The following is a 23,353-nucleotide window of genomic DNA, read 5'->3' on the forward strand; positions in this document are numbered from 1 at the left end:
AAAATTATATGCATTTTAATATTGTTTTGTGCATATTTAGTTCTTTAAAAAATGCTTAAAAGGACTGTTCGTCTTTTTAAGTTGAAGCATGCCACTCCCCTTTGCTATAGCTATCATAATTGTAACATAAATAAGTCACCTAAGACTTCAGGAAAAACTTCAGGTAGATATAATATAAATTTAAGAATGGTGTATGGCATGCGCTGCGTAGGCAAAGGGCAGAAATCTGCAGCGAGCCTCTGTGCTGTGTTAGATTTACCCACTCTACCTAAGATATTTAATAATTACTACGGGATTTTAAAGAAACATCTGCATTAAGTGAGTAATGAAACAATGAGAACTGCAGCAACAGAAGAGATCCAAAAAACAATGGCGATAATGACATCACTGTGGGATTAGATGGGACATGGCAGAAGAGAGGCCACACCTACTCTCATGGAGTAGTTGCTGTCACATCTAGTGACACAGGTAAGGTATTGGTCTTTGAAATTCTCACAAAATACTGCAGAGGGTGCAGGTTAAACATCAAGGACCATAAATGTGTAAGGAACTATGAAGGCTCCAGTGGTGGCATGGAAGCAGCTGGTGCTAAAGAACTCTTCCTTCGATCAGTTGATGAGAGAGGAGTGCGGTATGTGAATTACCGAGGAGATGGGGATTCCGAAGGATATAAGTTAGTCAGTGAAGCACAGCCATATGTATCCCTAATGTAAGTATAGATAAACTTGAATGTGTAGGGCATGTGCAGAAAAGAATGGGTGCCAGACTTAGGAAGTTAAAAAAAATAGACTTGAAAGGTAAAGTGTTGCATGAAGAAAAACAAATAGGTGGTGCTGGTAGGTTAACTGATTCGGAAATAGACTTGATTCAGACTTACTATGTGTTACCTGTCAGGTGAAATACCCAAAATTTGAAGGATATAAGTTCAGCTGTGTGGGTAATATCTTTACATAAGGCATCTCCTGTCTCATACCCACGACGTCTGTTGTGCCCCAAAGGTGAGGAATCATGGTGTGGTTTCCAGAAAGTTTTAGCAGGTGGTATAACTTATCAGCACTAACCTCACTTCCTAGTGCTGTGATAGAAGCCATGACACCTATTTTCAGAGATCTCAGACTCAAAATGTAAATGGAAGTTTTAATAATTGTGTGTGGGAACGCCTACCAAAAACAGTTTTCGTAGAATATAGTACAATATTTATTGTTGTAAGTGACGCTGTTATCACATTAAATTAGGGTGCAATGGGGAGAATTAAAGTTTTGGAGGCAACGGGCATAAAACCAGGTCATAGCATCACAACAGCTTTGTGTCGAATCAATCAAGATCGAGTGAAATATGCTTAAAAAAAGCTGCTGAGGCCTTATCAAAGGCAGGCAGGATTGCAAAAAGAAGAAAAAGGAAGGTAGATGAATCAGCTGAAGCAGATAATGATAACTATTCTTCAGGGATGTACTAAATTAAGTTGTAACACTAAGTTTTATGTTTTAATAACTTTTTTCAATACTAAATTTTTGTAAACATAGGTACATTTTTTCAGGAACTGTTAGGCATGGAAAGCCGAAATTTGTATCATGCATTGTACACGCAGTAATGAATGCTGGTAAGTAAAATTTTGTGTAAGTGTTAGGCCTTCAATCACTACGAGGACCATTCTGTTATCGCAGCCTTGAAATCGTTATAGTTCCGGAAGCTTTTTCCTTTGAATCTCTACGTGAACCATTCTGGGACTGCAGTCTCGATAACGTCATCGTTATGGAAGCGTTGGGTTTTAACTCGCTATGTGAACAATTCTGGATCATCAACCTCGAAATTACTATTAGTAGAAGCGTTTGTCCTTGAACCACTACTTGAACCATTCCAGGACCGCAACTTCCAGTTCATCAGTGAAAGCGTTTGGTGTTGAACCACTACAGCGCCTATTCTAGCGGTTGCTTTATAACAGGGTCTCTGAGGGTGCGTGCGCCGGTGCACTGCACGGCGCATGGTGCAGGATACGTCTTCACTAGGTTGATCAGAGTGCAAACTCCCACTCCTCTTCCCCTACACCTGTCTCACCCGTTCGGCTTACTCACTTTCCCCGCTCTTTCTCCTCTCACTGCGAAATGTTTACTTGCGGTGAGCGGAGGCACTCTGTTGTATGGACAATGTGACCGGTGCTAAAAATATCTTCCTTCAATTTGGTTTGAGCAGACAATTTATCTTCTCTAGCTTTTTTTTTTTTTTTTTTTTTTTTTTTTTTTTTTTTTTTTTTTTTTGCAATTATACCAGTAATGTCTGGAACAAGGGATCGGCTGACAGCAATTCTGAGAGCGCTCTTTAAGTTGCGATCAGAAATACTTGCACACACTCTAGTTTTCATACAAATTAAAACAGGAAAATATACCTTTCCCATATGCATATGGAATCCAACATAGATATAATCTGAGCTGCTTCTCGATGCAGCTTAGGAAAATCTTCCTCCGAAAAAATTCTGGTAGAATTCGAGCAAAGTCTTTGTATTGAAAAATAGATCTTTTTGATGATCACGAAATTATTGTCCTACAGACAAAGCATTTGCCTTTATTGTCACGACTGATAAAAATATGCTAATATTCCAGTTCGTTTGAAATGGAAGTCTTTACTTTTTTCGAAACAGGTTGCTCTCTATGTTGTCCTGCGCTTATCTCTTTCACTGATAAACATGCCGTCTATTACCGAACGCTTCGCCACTCTCAGCGCACAACACCATCCGAGTGAAGCCGAATTGAGCCGAGTCAGAGCCTCTGCGCCTCGGTTTGGACGCGTAAGATTTTGGATCTGGAGACATCCGAACTAAAAGGAAACCACAAGGTCACCGGTCAAGGCTCTAGGTTGTGTGGTCAAGATCTTCCCACAATATCTTCAGAAACACCCGGAGTATGATTCTTCCAACATGTTTTTTTTTGTTGCTATTTTGCTTTACGTCGCACCGACACAGATAGGTCTTATGGCGACGATGAGATAGGAAATGCCTAGGAAGTGGAAGGAAGCGGCCGTGGCCTTAATTAAGGTCCAGCCCCGGCATTTGCCTGGTGTGAAAATGGGAAACCACGGAAAACCATCTTCAGGGCTGCCGACAGTGGGGCTCGAAACCACTATCTCCCGATTACTGGATACTGGCCGCACTTAAGCGACTGCAGCTATCGAGCTCGGTCTTCTAACATGTGGGCGCGAATTATCGTGAATAATTATGACGACCTTAGACTACGACATGCAGGAATTCTTCAACCTGGTTGGTTGATCCTTCTTTGACGAATACAGAATCGTTGTCACATTTGCTCATTACCCACACGCCAACTGCGAAACAACTTGTACTGGAGCTCATTGGAGCGAGCAAAGAGATCAGAGCGGTTTTCCTTTAATCCCACCTTATAACCCAGTTACACACATTCGTGTTTGATTCACGGTACGTACTCATTTTCTCGTCTTTTCTATACTTCACAAGCCATGTGCCCATACAACTGACTCCATATCAGTTATAGGACCGTACACTGGTGCTGCGTGTGAGTCTGACTTACTTTAATGCCTTTTATTGGCAAGGAACATGAACACACACACACAAAAACACACTCAGTCATCTCTCACGACATGGAGGTTCACTGCCAGATGCTTCACTAATATAGCAGGGTGCATTTTATCTCTCACTCAGTCACAACCTTCCTGATTCTTTACATTCTGCTACTTGTTATGATGAATTTTAGCTATATGTTATATCATGGAAACGTATCGTACTTTAGGGAACCGTATCACGCGATATATATGCTCACTTCAATGATCCCATATAAAGTATATTCCAATAATAAAACTGTAACATTAATTGGTCATTATTTTTTCCTTTGAATTTGTACTTACGCAAATACCTAACAATGTTCTACTGAACTCGTTAGTAAATATCACTGGAGGTAATATTGCACTAGATTAATTTGAGTCCGCCTTATCGACTGGGCACATATTTACACTTTAAACATACTAATTTCGTTTTCAGTGAGAACCAAAACGATGTGTACCGTTCACACTGGACGTCGCATGACGTGCTTGATGAGTATTGGCTGTCTGGACTGACTCTACGTACACATTACAAAAACTAAATCGAAAATATCTTCCTGAACAGCGGAGAAAAAGGTGCTTGGCGACTCTCAGTTGTGACACCCGATATATATAATAATGGTCTTTACCATTATCCTATAATTTCATTTATTCAATATAAATACTTGAAACATACCTCGTTACTGAAGCGCATGGAGCTTCACTGCCAGATGCTTCACTAATAAAGCAGGGTACTTGCTGAACCTGCCATTCGCTATTGTTGCGTCATCTTCCCTGAATTTTTACGCTTGCATTATATGCGTTCTGGTGGCATTCGAGCTCGCCTTAACTGGTAGAAACATTCTGTGTTATACCAGGTGGCCCTCCAGCCCCATACTTTCTATTAACAAGTGTCCTGCATGCAGTAATGATGAATGGGATGCCTAATCGCCATCTTACAAAGGAGCGCTAAAACGTGCTGTATTTCGGATGTGAAACAAATAGCAGTAATTTTACTGCACACGTTCTGTAACATGGTGCACTTGTAAATACGCCAAAAATGTAGAAAACAAAGTTTAATAACTCGTTAACTTACAGACTTTCTGCTCTCTCGAAAAGTTTCTTGTATGTGGTATGTGCCGTGAACGATCAATTAGCTCTTAATGGCAACTCTGTCCGGCAAAATACGTGTATAGAAGGCAGGTGGCCATTTGGAACCTCCTGCCCATGCCGTGTGCGAGCTTCGGCTTCATTCCGACCAGACTCTCCATATAACAACATTCTGCTTGTGTACAGGGTCTTTCATATAAACTCAGACCGAACGCACGGTGTTTGTACTCTGCGCTACGGCAGCTGCCTCAGCCGAACTCATGTCGCACGCGGTCGCCCCGCTTTAACCGTGTATACAATGAAATTTTAACTTATGAAATGTGCTCGAAATGTCGTCATTCCTGGGTTATACAAGCATTGTATCTGGCAACCACATTCTGGTGGACGCGAGTGAGTTCTGCCACTGTAATATTTCTGATTGCATTCGTAATATTTTATTTCAGTTCATCCAATGTGTGAGGGTTTTCTTTCAGTTTACCCCACAAGTAGAAATCACACACTGCATTTACTGTCGTCTCGAAAAATATAGTCCCAAATATTCGTCTTGCACTAACAGCACATCAAACACCAATCATCCTATCATAACGGGGGACTTCATAAACAGGATTAGGATTTTTTGAACACCAATAGCGAGAGTTATGACTGTTCAAACAACCATTAAGATGAAACCAGGAATCATCCGAAAAGAACACAAGCTGTGGGTCGAATCAACGATCATGCAGTGATGCAAGATACCGTTCACAATATCTCACACTGTTGGCTGAATCGGCAGATTTTAAACAATTCGGAAACTGTTCGTGTGCGGGCATGTATTTTTATTGAGCACTGAGCCAGTAGTTTGAATTTAATTTACAATCTATTTATTTACAATTACGTGAATCTGTGCTCGTGAATGTGGACGTTGCTGAACAAATGCAAGGCCTACCCTTCGAGCTGACTCGTAGTTAAAATAACGTTTACATAAAAAATACCGGCCTCACCACGTTAAAAGCTTAGATTCAGACTGGCGACTGCTATGTCGAACACGCGCACGCTCTTTGCAAGATCAAGAAGTATGCGCGCTTCTCCCGTGGTGCGGCTTATGTGTCGGGGAGTAAAAACGCCGCTAGACGGTCTGGTTTTATATGAAAGACCCTGGATTCGTTGCTTCTGAACACACCAGCCATAGTTGGCATCTGGAATATTACTGTACTAAGCGCTGAAACCCGAGGCTTACTAAAGCAAGGGGGGCACGATAGATGGATACCGAAGAAGAATATGCAGTAAGTGACCGTCCGATTATTATCTCTACGTATTCTGACGTAACTTACCATCAGACAATAATACCCCTAAAAAGTTCTTAGACATCCCGTTCATCACCAGTGAATGTTGAACACTTATAACCCCAGAACCACAACGTGGGGTCGTGGGCGACCCGCCTGAGTACTAAACCGATTCTGCCCATGCGCCTCTATGATCAAGGAAGCTGATGCTTCCAGTACCTTCAGTGCTTGACACGTTCTTGAAACGAGTGGTTGCATTATTTTCTCCCGCTATTTTTTTGCTAGGGGCTTTACGTCGCACCGACACAGATAGGTCTTATGGCGACGATGGGATAGGAAAGGCGTAGGAGTTGGAAGGAAGCAGCCGTGGCCTTAATTAAGGTACAGCCCCAGCATTTGCCTGGTGTGAAAATGGGAAACCACGAAAAACCATATTCAGGGCTGCCCTTAGTGGGATTCGAACCTACTATCTCCCGGATGCAAGCTCACAGCCGCGCGCCTCTACGCGCACGGCCAACTCGCCCGGTCCCCCGCTATTTAAATTCAAAGTTATAGGCCCTTGGTTCGCATATGACCCCACGTTGTGAGTTGTGTAAAGTGTTCGTCTGTGGTGAACTGTTTGTAGTGGAGTGTTTTATTGGTAAAGTTATCAAACAATGGCACTGTACAAAGACTTTTTTTGCTATTTGTTTTACGTCGCACCGACACAGATAGGTCTTATGGCGACGATGGGACAGGAAAGGCCTAGGAATGGGAAGGAAGCGGCCGTGGCTTTAATTAAGGTTCAACCCCAACATTTGCTTGGTGTGAAAATGGAAAACCCCGCAAAACCATCTGCAGGGCTGCCGACAGTGTGGTTCGAACTCACTATCTCCCGGAAAAAGCTCACAGCTGCGCGCTCCTAACCGCTCGGCCAACTCGCCCGGTGGTATAAAGACTGGTAAAAGAATGGAAAATTAGCAAACGCTCAGATTTCCTGAAAAATCTTTCCCTAGGACTATGTGAAGAGCGTATGAAGACTAGAATGGTAAACAAGAGGCTTCCAAGGCAACTCAGAAACAACATTCACAAAGTACTTGGTTATGAGGAGGAGCACAGTGACGTTACTGCGCCAATTGGGTGACGACCTGGACGATGTGCTTTCTGTCCTGGAACCAGGGACCGAAAAGGTGTAGCAACTTGCTGTTCCTGTTCTAAAAGCCTATGTGCAGAACATAGGAATAATGTCTGTAAATACTGCAAGCCGTAAGGTAGTGATTACTCACCGTAAAAGATGTCGAACATCAAGAAAAGGAACTTACTTTTGATAACAAAGATACCTACATCATATTGTGTGGTAATACAGTTAATTACTTTCTTATTTGAACTTAACTTGAAAAAATATAAGTGAATTTTTTATTTTAAGGTAAATATTGCGAAGATATAAACAATAATACACTAAATATTCACGTAGACAAGTGCTTAACATTTAAACAAACAAAAATACGCACTTTTAATCAAATTGTTCTGTAAACAATGTTACTTGACATTTTGGTAAATTTCTTTATGTTTTGAACTTAGTATACCCAAATGTAAGTAATTTTCTTATTTCAAGTAGAATAAATGTTATTCAATGTCTAAAGAATTTGTTCAAATATAGGGTCGTGGGTGACCCCACGTTGTGATTCTAGTTCCAAGAAATGAAGGTTGTGTTACTAGGGATAAGTAGAAAGTAAAGTGCTGGCGGACAACCTGGTATATTTCGATTTCATGAATGTTTGTTGGTGCATAAATGCATGTGATGAATGGTGTCGTTGAGTTTTACCTGTATACCATTTAAGCCTAAAATTCATGTTTTGCAAAACATTTAACTCTGATGTGAGCTTACCACATGGGAGAAGTCTACATCCAAGTTCTGTAGCTTGTACCGTGGTAGTGATTCTTGCTGTCGCCACTGCTCGCCGTGCATCAAGTACAGCGCTGTGACGAGCTGGTAGTGGCGCAACAGGCGTAACTGAGGTAGCTGACGGAGCAGCACAACCAAGTCCGCAGAGGTCACGTGCACTGTTCCCAGATGAAGTTCTGCCAGACACATTTTGTCATGTCCACTTAAATCTCCTGGTATTAGACGACTCTCTCGACTGACGTGTAGGGCACTGCAATAAAATAACCCACTGCAACCTTACAAAACTTTGACATGCAGATTCTGAAATTTAAATTTATTTCATGGAAATTTATGGTACCTAATATATTCCTAATTACATACAATGAACAGCTTATTTACAAAACTATCCTTTCTATAGATCATTTGCCTGAATGTCAAACAACTGTGGTACACGCCTTTATAGTGAATCAGACTATGGTGAATGTTATATTTGTGGGTATATTGAACATGTTTGTCAGATTCTACGCCACAGTTTCTGTTCGTACGCTATCCTCCCAAGAGAGGTTCTATTTACGGTATTTCCTAGTAAAATATCGCCCTCATTGTAATCGCTTTCGTCCTGAGATTTGCTTTGCTTTAACGTATGTGGTTGAAGTAGTATTTAATATTAGCAAAGCTATTGGTTTGTGATGGGGCAAAAAAAATCCAAGTAGGCAGAATTCAGGTATATTACTAACTTAGTACCATAATTTAGAATAGTGAGAAAGTAAGCAATACTAATATAATATAATTTCGTGTGGCTATTTCCAGCCGAGTGCAGCCATTGTAAGGCAGACCCTCCGGTGAGGGTGGCGGCATCTGTCATGTGTAGGTAACTGCGTGTTAATGTCTTGGAGGATATTGTTGTGTGTGGCTGTGAGTTGCACGGATGTTGGGGACAGCACAAACACTCATTCCCCGGGCCATTGGAATTAACCAATAAAGGTTAAAATCCCCGACCCGGCCGAAAATCGAACCCGGGACCCTCTGAACCGAAGACCAGTACGCTGACCATTCAGCCAACGAATCGGGCATAATAATAATAATAATAATAATAATAATAATAATAATAATAATAATAATAATAATAATAATAATAATAATAATAATAATAATAATAAGCAGAGTTCAGGAAGCGTACGAAAACCAAAGGATTCAAAATTAGGGTATAATAGGAATCGGTAACAATATCAATAAAAAATTAATTAAGACGTGAGAAAAATTGTAACATATCAATAACTTGAACTGGCCACAAAACATTGATTACAATAACGACATTTCAGATAAAATGAGGTACCCAAATACAGTATAAAGCACATAGAAAGTTTTTTTAACAATCTGCTTTACGTCGCACCAACACAGACAGGTTTTACGGCAACGATGGAAGATGAAAGGCCAAGGAGTGGGAAGGAAGCGGCCGTGGCCTTAATTAAGGTACAGCCACAGCATTTTCCTGGTGTACAAATGGAAAACCACCTTCACGGCTCGCTGTCTTTTTCGCCAACATAGCTTTTACAGAAGCACACTGCAATTTTTCATTATTAGATCCTCGGAAACGGCTGAGAATTGCGACTTGCTACTTTAACCTGTTAGGCCTAAACACCTGGTTACACCGCACACATGTACCAAAGTTGGATCGAATCGGTCACCCATGTGCCATAGCCTCCAGAAGTTAAATAGTCTGTATAACACGCTTTGGATATTGTTCATTGCACTGTCCGCGTAGTGCTGAGTGTGTTTGACGTGTGTACACTTGAGCCTCTGTATACGGTCATAATATTTGAAAATATATCATGCTATAACCATTAACAAAATGACATTTGACGGCGTCCATCAACAAAATTGTGTCAACATTTTGTATTGATGTGGATTATTCACAAGGAAATATTGAATTTGTGACACTTCTGTACGAGTGGGAGAGCGAACGGGTTGGCTGACATGAAAAATAATTATTGACGATCATGGAAAACTATGCAGTCTGTAGAAATCGGTTAAGGATGGTTTCCAAAATATTCATGTATAAAGTGTATTGCTCTGTATTCCAAAATGAATTGTAAACATTCATTTGTATATTTGTTTCATATTAAAGCGACAATAAATTCACTCTTAAGAGTCTAACAAATGCAAGTGCTTTAACGCTAGAACGTTCACAACTCACTGTGGAAATGTGGATGCTTGTTATCAGTCTTACAGTGGAAGAAAAACGAAGACGAATGCGGGTAACAGATGTTCTCGAATCGCTACATTGAAGTGGCAAAGGGTGGGCCTCGTGGTTAGAGTGTATCCGGACATGTGGACTCGTAGGACAGTTCACTGAAGACCGTGAGAACACAGGACAAGTGTATAAAGACCACAGAGGAGATTGCTTGATTATTTAAAGCAAGCAGCAGGAACACAGTGGGACCAGGTGGCTCAAGACGAAAGATACTGGAAAACAATGGAAGAGGTCTACGTTCAGCAGGGGACAGATAAAGGCTAGAAGGAGGAGGAGAAGAAGAAGAAGAAGAAGAAAAAGAAGAAATTGTGTAATATACATTAAGTATGCCATGCAAATATATATTAAGGAGCAAAAATTGCATGGTACGACCAGGAAGCGATGTAAGAATTACTTTAGTTTCAATAAAGGACAATTGAGGTACTGCAATGTACCATCCTTTTCTGCTAGGTAATCACTGTGAATAGCACTCTACCTTCTACAAACCTACAGAGTTCTACCACAGTGCGAGGAGGGCATAATAGGCAAGTGGCATCATCACTTGTTCCTCAAACAAGCGAGTAAGTAATCAGGCTACTATAGTTTGTTGCTTTTTACGCAACTTAATACCGTGATCATAGCAGCCGGACCTTCAGTATTACGTGTTACCTGAACGACGGAGATTTATTTATTTATTTATTTATTTATTTATTTATTTATTTATTTATTTATTGACGCATTTCTGCACACGGTGAAGCTCAAGCCATAAAGCCTGCTATTACGCCAAAAATTGTAATCTTTTACATTAACTGAATAAATTACGCACTATACATATATACATTACATACATTATCATTAAGGACTGTTGTGCCTTTCAGCGTTCAGTCTGCAAGCCTCTGCGAATGTATTAAACGTCGCCACAATCCTCTATTTGCAACTAGTGCTGTGGCCTCATTTAGTTCTATATTTCCTATCCTTAAATCGTTAGAAACCGAGTCTAAACATCGTCGTCTTGGTCTCACTCTACTTCTCTTACCCTCCACAGCAGAGTGCATTAATCTTCTAGGAAACCTATCCTCCTCCATTCGCCTCACATGACCCCACCACCAAAGCCGGATTATGCGTACAGCTTCATCCATCGAGTTCATTCCTACATTATTAGCCTTTATCTCCTCATTCCGAGTACCCTCCTGCCATTGTTCCCACCTGTTTTTACCTGCAATCACTCTCGCTACTTTCATGTCTGTTACTTCTAACTTATGAATAAGATATCCTGAGTCCACCCAGCTTTCGCTCCCGTAAAGCAAAGTTTGTCTGAAAACAGACCGTTGTAAAGATAGTTTCGTCTGGGAGCTGACTTCCTTCTTACAGAATGCTGTTGATCGCAACTGCGAGCTCACTGCATTAGCTTTACTACACCTTGATTCAATCTCACTTACTATATTACCATCCTGGGAGAACACACAACCTAAATACTTGAAATTATCGACCTGTTCTAGCTTTGTATCACCAATCTGACATTCAATTCTGTTGAATTTTTTACCTACTGACATCAATTTAGTCTTCGAGAGGCTAATTTTCATACCATACTCATTGCACCTATTTTCAAGTTCCAAGATATTAGACTGCAGGCTTTCTGCACAGTCTACCATTAAGACCAAGTCATCAGCATAGGCCAGACTGCTTACTACATTTCCACCTAACTGAATCCCTCCCTGCCATTTTATACCTTTCAGCAGATGATCCATGTAAACTACGAACAGCAAAGGTGAAATACTACAGCCTTGTCTAACTCCTGTAAGGACCCTGAACGAAGAACTCATTCTGCCATCAATTCTCACTGAAGCCCAATTGTCAACATAAATGCATTTGATTGATTTTAATCATCTACATTTAATTCCATAGTCCCCCAGCATGGCGGACATCTTTTCCTTCGGTACCCTGTCATATGCCTTCTCTAGATCTACGAAACATAAACACAACTGCCTATTCCTCTCGTAGCATTTTTCAATTACCTGGCGCATACTGAAAATCTGATCCTGACAGCCTCTCTGTGGTCTGAAGCCGCACTGGTTTTCATCCAACTTCCTCTCAACGACTGATCGCACCCTCCCTTCCAAGATGCCAGTGAATACTTTGCCTGGTACACTAATCAATGAGATACCTCGATAGTTGTTGCAATCATTCCTGTTTCCTTGCTTATAGATAGGTGTAATTACTGCTTTTATCAAATCTGAAGGTACCTTACCAACACTCCATGCCAATTTTATTATCTATGAAGCCATTTCATCCCTGGCTTCCCACTATACTTCACCATTTCAGGTCTAATTTCATCTATTCCTGCTGATTTATGACAGTGGAGTTCATTTACCATCCTTTCCAATTTTCCTCCTCCCCATGAGCTTGGCTGTTCACAACACCACCAGGATGATTTCCTTTCATGTTGAAAATATGTTCAAAATATTCCCTCCACCTCTCCAGTGATTCCCTGGAATCTATTATGAGTTCACCTGAATTACTCAAAACACTGTTCGTTTCCTTTTTCCCTCCCTTCCTAAGATGCTTTATTACTGTCCAGAAAGGTTTCCCTGCTGCTTGATCTAGCCTTTCCAGGTTATTACCAAAGTCTTCCCACGACTTCTTTTTGGATTCAACAACTATTTGTTTCGCTCTGTTTCTTTCATCTACGTATAAATCCCTGTCTGCCTCGGCCCTTGTTTGGAGCCATTTCTGATAAGCCTTCTTTTTACGTTTACAAGCTGCTCTCACTTCATCATTCCACCAAGATGTTCGCCTTTTCCCATCTTTACACACAGTTATTCCTAGGCATTCCCTTGCTGTTTCTACTTCAGCATCCTTGTATGCGACCCATTCTCTTTCTGTATCCTGAACCTGCTTACTGTCTACTGTTCGAAACTTCTTACTAATCATATCGATGTACTTCTGTCTAAATTCGTCGTCCTGGAGATTTTCTATCCTTATTCGTTTGCAGAAAGATTTCACTTTCTCTACCCTAGGCCTAGAGATACTTTGTTCACTACAGATCAGATAGTGGTCTGTATCATCGAAAAATCCCCGTAAAACTCGTACATTCCTAACAGATTTCCTGAATTCGAAGTCGGTTAAGATATAGACTATTATGAATCTGGTACCCCTAACTTCCCATGTGTAGCGGTGAATAGCCTTATGCCCGAAGAATGTATTCATAACTGCTAAATCCATACTAGCACAGAAGTCCAGCAAACGCTTCCCATTCCCATTAGCTTCCATATCTTCCCCACATTTACCAATCACCCTTTCGTATCCTTCAGTTCTATTTCCAACTCTCGCATTGAAATCGCCCATTAGCACTATTCTATCTTTGCTGTTGACCCTGGCCACAATGCCACTCAATGCTTCATAAAACTTGTCAACTTCATCTTAATCTGCACCCTCACATGGCGAATACACTGAGACAATTTTCGTCCTAATTCCTCCAAATCTACCCACATCATTCGCTCATTTACGTACCTAACAGAAACTGTTTCGTGCAATGGTATTCCTGATAAACAGCCCTACCCCAGACTCTGTCCTTCCCTTTCTGACACCCGTCAAGTACACTTTAAAATCTCCTATCTCTTCCTCGTTATCTCTCCTTACCCGAATATCACTTTCTCCTTACGCACTATTACTATTTACATTTATTTTAATTTCAAATATACATAAAACGTAATTTAGCTGAAATTTACATATAATTGAAATTTGAAATTATTTAATGTATATAGTTACTCTGATCAAAGAACTAAATTCTGCTACATTTAAACTGTAATGTTACTAACCATATATTTACATAATACTGCACCTGTCCCGGGGTCGGCAGAGTGCTGAATATAACATTTAATTTTCACAAATATATATTTGGACGGAAATTTTCTGGGTGAGGAACTTCGGAAATCAAATCCGAATATCGAAGTACCATCCTCCCTACTTTAACCTGGCACAACGGCTACGTTCATGTGCATACGGGTCAATGATGCTGTTCGTAAGTAAAGTGGGCTCTTATTCTAAATATTTTGAAAGTAGGGTGCTACAGTAAGTGGGATACCTTATATTTATAAATAATAAGAGTGGATTGTTCCCAACTGATAGTAACATGAAAATATCTATGCACACGATAAATGCTATATTATTGCCTACGTGGCGATTTTAAACACAATAATTATATAGGTAATGCCGTTAATGTCTCTTATCAGTCTTTATCAATTCTGAATCTCATTTTGGTATTCCCCAATCAACTTATTAACAGTGCACATATTTAAATAACACATCTCAATCAATATGGATTTGTCTTTTTATCTTAAGATCGGCACCCGCTGGTATCCGCTATATTATTATCTAACAACACAAAAATTATATGAAAAGGATGGCATTATCGTAAGAAAAACAATTTTATCTTACAATGTCGTAGGATTAGGATATTTTATGAAATGCAGTTCCACATATTTACCCAATTATGAAAATCATGTCGTCGCTTGTCGCTAATAAAATCTACTCTTTCACATTAATTTTATATTACACTATCGCATATACGTATTTCACCGGGGCAATACCTTATTTCAATATTTTACAAAGCGGACACACGACGTTGGTATCCTCTAAATCATCATACCGTACACTGATATAACACATAAATATAAACACATGTAAGAATGAAGCAATAATCTGTAAGTACGTCAACACTAGATATAATATACACACGTTAATGCCTTCTGAAACTGTGACCCCTATCAGGTCTCCTGGTGTCGATCCAAGGACATCGATACCAACGGGGTATTGAACAATGTTAATTTGATTTCGATGTGTTACCTGAAATCCCTACTACGATCTCATTTGAATATAAAGTTGGAGGATTACGTCAACAATCGGATCATGAAACATGCAACATTGATAGTAATAAGGTATTGGCAAATGAATATTCAATACAGTGCAAAAATGACGGAAATATTCTTATGTGACTCTTGCGGGCATTTTGACAGACATAACGGACCAGACTCGGAGGCCCGGGCGCTTTATCCCCTGTCCTATACTCTGAAGGCCATAAACCTCTCTCTAAGAAAGCCTGCCTTTGTCAGCTGGGAGAATACTTTTCACTCGCACCCAGATATAAATACGTAATTCTCAGTTCAATTCCCTCTTATTCACGCAAATAATATTTTATGGCTACCTTCAAGTATCATTTCATCTCAATGCTTCGACCATATTCAGTATTGGTTTACTTCATGATTATTATTATTATTATTATTATTATTATTATTATTATTATTATTATTATCATATCCTTAGTCTGCCATCTTAAACAGTTACACATAGACAGTTTCACCCTCCATTTCACACAGGTGTACCTCAAGTCCACGTTATTACACGTTGAGAAGATCCTAAAGCGACAGGTAGTTACTTAACATGACGCTCACTCGCGTAACTATCTAGATCATTGTTCACACCTAGAAATCATATTTCCTCCTTCTAGTTGTCAGCATCCTTAAGATTAAAAATGAGGTGGCTGTACACATGCATTAAAGTCGTGAAACATTTGAATAATATATATTTGAAAAATTGAGAAGAAGACCCATCTCAGCTAGTTGACTTGGAACGTATTATGAAGTCCTCTGAATTATCAACTCCACCCTTACGAATGCTTCACTCAAACACATCCCACTATGGGGCCTTAGACACTAATTCATGCAAAAATCCACGGAACAAATTTGTGATTAACCCATTTTTTTTGCTATTTGTTCGGGGCGTCGACCTACAGAGATCCTCTGCCCCTACCTGCACCATATGATGTGAACCTGCGTGTAATTGGAATTGCGGAAGTATAGAGTGTTGAATGTGAGGAAAGGAACGGTAAGGACGACACAAACACCCAGTCCCCAGGCCAGGGATATTAATCATTTTCAATTAAAAACCCCTTGACCCGGCCGGGAATCGAACCCGGCGCCATCAGGTGACAGGCGGATGCGTTGCCCCCTACACCGCGGGGCCGGACGTGATTAACCCATGATCACGGAAGACAAAAAGATATCAAACTAGTAAAATACTTTACCCCATTGATACACGCATATTGCGTCACCTACACGTTATCACAAATATCAAAAGTGCATGCTGAAAAATTATATTTACAAAGATATGTTTTACACATTAATGCGACACCTCTGATTTTATTGCTTATGAATATCATGGAATGTACTTATCATTTGCCGTGTGTAACCCTGCTGTCGTTTGAGGATACCAAAATGGATTTAGATCTCCATTACTGACACCTCGTTAGCAGATATTCCTAGGTTCAACTTCTTCGGGGTTGAATCCATGGTGTCTTGATCTGCAATCTCCTACTCTTGGAAATTCTGCGTGGTCCTTGACTGGCGTAACGCAGGCACACCGGCGCGTTCTGGTAGAGAGAATCCTGGGTTTGACGAGCACTCACACACGTGTGGATACAATGGGGAATTGGTTATTGAAGCTCTGTTTATATCTCTTTGAAAAACATAAAATTGATAGACCCACTCATAGACCCGAATGAACTACCCAAGTAGCGGTTGCAGTCCCTGAAGATTACTACTCAATTCCCGTACGTTATAAAGCGACATAGTTATTGGTTTTATTTGTTCCTACGTGAGCGTCAATTGTTGATTTATGGAGCACATCCTGGCTAGTCTAACGACTTTTACTTGTTAGGATTATTGTCTCCTACACTGCACATGCCTTAATCCCGGTACAATAATTATTGGTAATCTATAGTCAATAACTCACAACGTCGTGACGATTACTGGAATATTACTCGTTCATTGAAACATGTCCATGTGAGCCGTTACTGGTATTACCTGTCTGCATTCCCTTAATATATATTGGGATTAGAACCACATAAATCTACCCACCACAATGATTATTTCATACAAGAAAAATAGGATTGTATTAGGAACGTGTATCGGCTTAACGAAGAGTAGACTTCCGTCCAATACGATGTAGAGCAACACTGATTAACACTGGATAGTAATGAGTAACACTGGATACTGGACGAATGAGGTAACTAAGGGTTGTCCTGGTATCTTTAGATATGAAATACGGGTCGTCAACTAGGGAGAGGGTAAGCTCCGCCCAAAGAGCAAAAAAATGATCCCTCAGGGTCGTATAAATATTCATTTTGCAGATCTTGACTTCCTCTTTTCACATCGCTGAATTTCTGGTAATCTCACAAGCTTTACCTTGGATCTCAGCGCGCGAAGTGCTTGAGGCTTCGGACTCTGATATTTGTGTCAAGATAAGCGCTCCCGACAGATAGATCCCATTACGCCTATCCGTGTAATGTGCGTCATTAGTACTGCGCTCATTAAGTAACACCTTTTCTTACATTAACAAATATTGTAAATTATGCTGATTTCAATTAGTTCTTAGTTGTAAATTTCTAAGGCTTGTCTCGAAATGTTGTTATTATTATTATTATCATCACTTGACGCTCGGAATTTGTGATTTGGTATTCATGAATATGCAGGGGAATCGTTGAGAATATCCGGTTCTCAAGTTAAAACCCTGTAAAGTTAACTCCGCTTCCTGACATAGGCAGTACCTGAGTGTGGCGTGCAGTTTCCTTCTCGCTTGCACGCTAGAGAGCGTAATTTTAAGGTTTCGCTGTACTGAGAGCTTTCTTCCTCGGTACGCGCAATTAGAGCTTCACCCTTCGAGCTAGAGCGGGCATAAAATGCTTATTACAACCAAATATATCGTAGAATGACGCGGAAAACGGCATATATGACTTGCTGGGTCTCATGACATGTCTATCAGCATGGTATTGAACGGTTACAATACCTATATAATAATATAACATTTGAAGATGTGCCATAGCTTCTTTATGTTCAATGGGGTTACAACTTCCAGCGCATTCTTCTGAATAGCTTCAGATTACTAATCTCTATAGTTTCCTCCGAGATAGAATTCGAGGAACGTATAGTCCCATGTACAAATGCTTTGTACGAACTGCTGTGATGACTGGATAGGGGCAGTAAGGATCGTGCTGATAACCTTGAGGGATGTGACTTTTCATTTCAAAATACTTGCATTGACGTGGATTCGAAGCGCGCCCGCCTTGGTTAGGGGCCGGGTATTTGGCCAGGGGAAAGGGAAATGGTTGAGGTGTTACACTTTCATTTCGTTCAAAGTTTCCATGCTGGTGGCTGAGGTAGTGCACATTTCAGAAATGAAATCAGTATTTATGCTGGTTTTTTAACATTGAATGTAATGACAGTATGCGCGGAGTAGTGCCGTCATAGCTTTGATTCGAGCCGGTGTCGATTGTTGGGTACGTAAACGTTATTCTTCCGCTCGGAATTGTAGCATGCGGACGGTTGTGTGCTATGAATAACACGGTTCATATCGTACACTGATGTATTAAGCCAACGAGAATTTTAAATGTAGGGCCTAATGTACTGTACCTGCCCTAGTTGCTAGTCGCGAACATTATCACTTGTGCTGTTCTGCCACGCATAAGAAAGTTAATTTTGGCAGTCACCCTATCATTTTATACGTGGTTTTCATGCTACTCCTAATCTATCAGCTGGTAGTGGTCAGTTGACCATGTGACTTATCCGTCTCAGTTTTACCTCAACCACGAGCTATTTTACGACGAATCTTCATCCTCATTTTGACCACTTTCAATGTTAAAATACAGCTCCTTCTGCTCCCTCGAAGGATTATCTCAGACAATGGCGGGGTTTGAAGGACGAACTGTGGTTACTTGTTTAACGTCGCACTAACACATCAAGTGTTTTCGGTGATGGAAGAATGGTAAAGGGCTCGTCTACATTATGTGGAGGGATGAATTCACTGTTGTATGTTACTGCGGTGGTTCATGTGTTGTGCCTGTACGAGAAGGAGAATATTAAGACAAAACCTCCAGTCCTTGAGTGAGAGGAATTATCATACGTGTTTAAAAATCCCTGACTCGGCCGAAAATCGAACGCATTGGAATCGAATGCCTCAACCCTGACTATTCATCCACGGAGTCGGAAAACCTTAAAACACAGTGTTAAATGTCAAACTTGGCACGTGCGGTTACCACTTTTGACATTTTGAAATGAACACAAACTCAGCTACCAGCATGAAATCTTCGAGCATAACTGGAGTGTAACTCCCCAAGGAAATCCCTTCTGAATCATTGTTGCTTCCCCCACTCCCTCCCACTAAGGGTTTGTGGTTCGAATCCTTGCTCATGTAATGGGATTTTTGAAATAAAATATCATGTTCCTCTCGAATAGGAATTTGAGTTACCACATGTTCTGTTCTTAACAACAGAATGGGTGCCCTGAAAGATTTTTATCAAAATTAGAAAATTGTCTCCTTAATTAAAATCAAAGTCTACTGGACACGATGGAATAAACCTGTCCCTTTTAAGAAGAATTCTAGACATCATTCTTCCTACAATAACGCATATTATTAACACCTCTCTTATGACGGGAATCTTTCCTGGGAACTGGAAAAATGCCATCATCCGGCCCTTGCAGAAAAACAGTACCCCCACAACCCTTGACGATTACCGCCCTATTAGTATTCTCCCTGTACTAGGAAAAGTACTGGAGAAACTAGTACACAAACAAATGACAGCCTATCTCTTACATCATAACTTACTCGACAGATATCAATCAGGGTTTAGATCGAACTACAGTACCAGCACAGCATTAGTAAAAGTAACTAACGACATTCAGCTAGCAATGGATAACGGACAAATGACAATTCTTATTCTTCTCGACCTTACAAAGGCATTTGATTGCGTAGATAAAGACATTTTACTAGCTAAATTAGAAATGATGAAATTTTCTAATAATGTATTATGCTGTGTACGTTCCTATCTCAGTGGACGTAAACAATGTGTGTCAGTGGGAGACAATGTGTCTAGATGGCGAAATACTGAGATGGGGGTGGCACAGGGTGGGGTGTTATCACCACTTCTGTTCTCCCTATACATGAATGACCTATCAGAACAACTGACGAACTGTAAATATCACTTATACGCTGACGATATCCAATTGTTTATTCATACCAAGCCGAATGACATACAAGAAGCAACCATGAAATTAAACGAAGACTTATTTAACATTAACGAATGGACTAGTAGCCACTGCCTGAAAGTAAACCCATTAAAATCGCAAGCCATCATAATAGGATCTAGAAAAGCGCATGCCAAGTTAGAAAGCATCAACATACCGGTTGCCAAGATCAGTGAAACACCTATAGCACTGAAAGACTCTGTTAAGAACCTTGGAATAATTTTTGATAAGTATTTAAGTTGGTCAGAGCACGTAACAAAAATTTGTCAACGTGTATTCGGTTCATTACACTCACTGTACAAACTGAGAGATTTTCTACCTGTCAAAACCAGGAAACTGCTCATTCAAGGACTAATAATGCCTGCATTCGATTCATTCTAAATGTTCCGCTCCATTCCCACATCAGCCCATTCCTCCATCAGCTGTCCTGGTTAAGATTATGTGATAGACGTAAATACCATGCTGTTTCTCTTCTTCACAAAATACTGCGAACAGGTAAACCACATTATCTGAGAATAGATTTCAACTACCTCTCTCCCTCAGGCAGAACACCCTCAAGGTCATCAGTACAAACCCTGCTGTCCATCCCCACTCATCACAGTAGTACGTATAACAAGTCATTTGTACCGGGGACCATACGTTCCTGGAATTCTCTACCGGCTGAAATTAGAGACATAAGCAACCTAAAGCTATTCAGAAGAATGTGCTGGAAATTTTACCTACACTCAGATTGATTTACTCTTAGAAGTACCCTTAAATTTTAGATTATTAAGTTAAATGTATAAAATGACAATGTAAGGTTAGAAACATTATAGTTTATATTTTTCGAGATATAGCTTTAATAATAGTAAATATTATAAATTAATTTTAAAATGTTAAAATGATTTTTATGATGCTTTACATTTCATACAAATTACATTTCACATTAACTTTAAATTATAATTAACTTATTTTTTAAGTAGTTATAATGTTCAGTATATTATGTTTATGCAGGTGGATAATTATATGGTTTGGCATAATAGCAGGCTTCATAGCCTGAGCCCCGCCATGTACAGAAAGACATTAATAAATAAATAAATAAATAAATATGGACGAAGGAGAAAAATTTGAAAATTGATGGCCAAATTTTCCCAGTTTCGTCGTTAGTATGAGTCATTTCACTGATCCTGGCGTCTCTGACGCATGTTGAATGACAACTTTCACTTGGGTATGGTACGTTTCGCAAAGTTATGAACTTTTATGGTGGGTTCGAACTCCAGCGTCGGCAGACCTGAAGATGATTTTCCGTGATTTCCCAGTTCAAGACCAAGAAAAATGCTGGGACTGTCCCTTTATATTCAAGCTATGGGCACTTCCTTTCCAGCGCTAGTCCTTCCCCACTCCTGCTTTACAGAAAACATGACATGTTTGCATTGCATTAACGCAACGTTAAGCCGCTAGCAACACATCAAAAAGACCTGTGGAGATTTAGAAGAGGCCATAACAAATATTCAGAGTTAAATTTAAAATTATGATAAGTGTTCTGAGTGGATACGGTGGAAATGACCCTTAGAAAACTGAAACGTTGTCATTTACATCATTGAACCATTATTTGTTTTAAAGTAAATGTTTAAAAAATATTGTTTGTGTAGAGTGTGACGGTTCCTGTCACATTTTGGCTATCAAAAGGCATTTTACCCTCGTCGCACATAAAATAAACCGTCCGCTTTCTTCATGGTGGTCATAGGTTAACCCATATCAAACACTTCGCAATACTGGAGTTTCGTGGCTCTGGTCACGTAAAACTTGATTGATTGATTGATTGATTGATTGATTGATTGATTGATTGATTGATTGATTGATTGATTGATTGATTGATTGATTGATTGATTGATTGATTGATTGATTGATTGATTGATTGATTGATTGATTGAGGTCTATTCGTAGGATAATGAAAATCGTTTCAATAAACACTGAATTTGCTATTTTGTGTGAACGATTTTGGTCACGATTCTATGTCTATATGCCATGGGCGTACTGTATTTAGTCCTCTTCTTCTTCATGGTCTTCTTGATAGTTCATTCTGCATCTCCCGATTTCTTCCTTTTCTTTTCCTTTCTTCCCAGTGTTTTCTTTTATGTTTTTGGAACACTATTTAATTTTTTAGATTGTATCAATACTTTATTATTTGTTGTCCTTTTCTCTGTTTACAATATTAATACATGTTTACGTTATTGTTTGAATTATTTGCAATATTCGTTACATTTTCACTTCTCGTCTTGACAATGAACCGCTTGACCTTGACTCATTATTATACTTATTTGGGTGGTATTTTTCATGGAAGCATTGTAAACAAAGCATTTCGCGACAACGAACACATTTAATAAACGCTGGTGCAGAGCAGGAATAACACTTTGACCTCATTACTTCACGCAAAAAGCAGATGTTCACTAATTTAAAAAATTGAGGCCAGATTCGAACTCGGAAACCTCATTTCCCAATTCTAATGCGTTAGTGACTGCTCCACGGAGATAAGTGGGGAATTATCTGCGGGAATAAGACTACAAAACTTTGAGAATAGATTTTAAACTTTAAAGTTTGAACAGTAGGGCCTATTGGCAAAAACGCTCGAACGGGGCTAAAATATTTTAATGAAGAGAAAAACCTAAAAATTTGAACACTTTTCTAGAAAACCTCGTGGCGGCCTCCCCTTGTAAGCAATATTTACAATTACTTAGGTCCACGCTTTGTGTCTATTCAGCCCCGTTTAACGCCTGGAAGCCTTACCTAGCGCCACCCTGTATGGAGGAATGTATTCACTGTTGCCTGTTTCTGTGGTGGTTTGTAGAGCAATGTGATGTATGTAAATGTGTATTGAGACGATCACCGGCATTCATCCCCGCCCCCGCCCCCGCCCCCCACCCCTACCCCCACCCCCAGCTAGAGGAATGAACCAGATGTGGTTAAAATCCCCAGCCCAGCCAGAAATCGAAAGCATGGCCTTCTAAACTGAAGGCAACTACGCTGACCAATCATCCAAGGAACCAGACAATATACTGTAGTTCCTGCAAGCTGAAATAGCAAGACATGAGCCGGGAATAAACCAGGATCATGTTCTTATCGGAGAAATTCGCATAACTGTCGAAAGAGCCCGGGGTTTATGTCTTCTTCAGTAACACAGTTTTGAATTTTGTGTGAGCCTGGGACTGACTTATCACTCAAGCCATGGACAGCCATCCATAACTGTGATTAATACCACCCAGTTGTATGTGTTGTACGATTGATG

The 23,353-nt window shown here is 40.0% G+C and overlaps 1 protein-coding gene across 1 annotated transcript in view; it reads right to left on the minus strand.

Moving 5' to 3' along the window:
* LOC136877743 (uncharacterized) overlaps positions 1–23,353 on the minus strand; it is a 56,838-nt gene that overhangs the window by 12,319 nt on the left and 21,166 nt on the right. Inside the window, exon 4 of the mRNA XM_067151951.2 lies at positions 7,783–8,050. Coding sequence (XP_067008052.2) covers positions 7,783–8,050 — 268 coding nt within the window. The remainder of the gene's footprint in view (positions 1–7,782; positions 8,051–23,353) is intronic.

This window comes from Anabrus simplex, chromosome 7, assembly GCF_040414725.1.
Source record: "Anabrus simplex isolate iqAnaSimp1 chromosome 7, ASM4041472v1, whole genome shotgun sequence".
Lineage (NCBI taxonomy): Eukaryota > Metazoa > Arthropoda > Insecta > Orthoptera > Tettigoniidae > Anabrus > Anabrus simplex.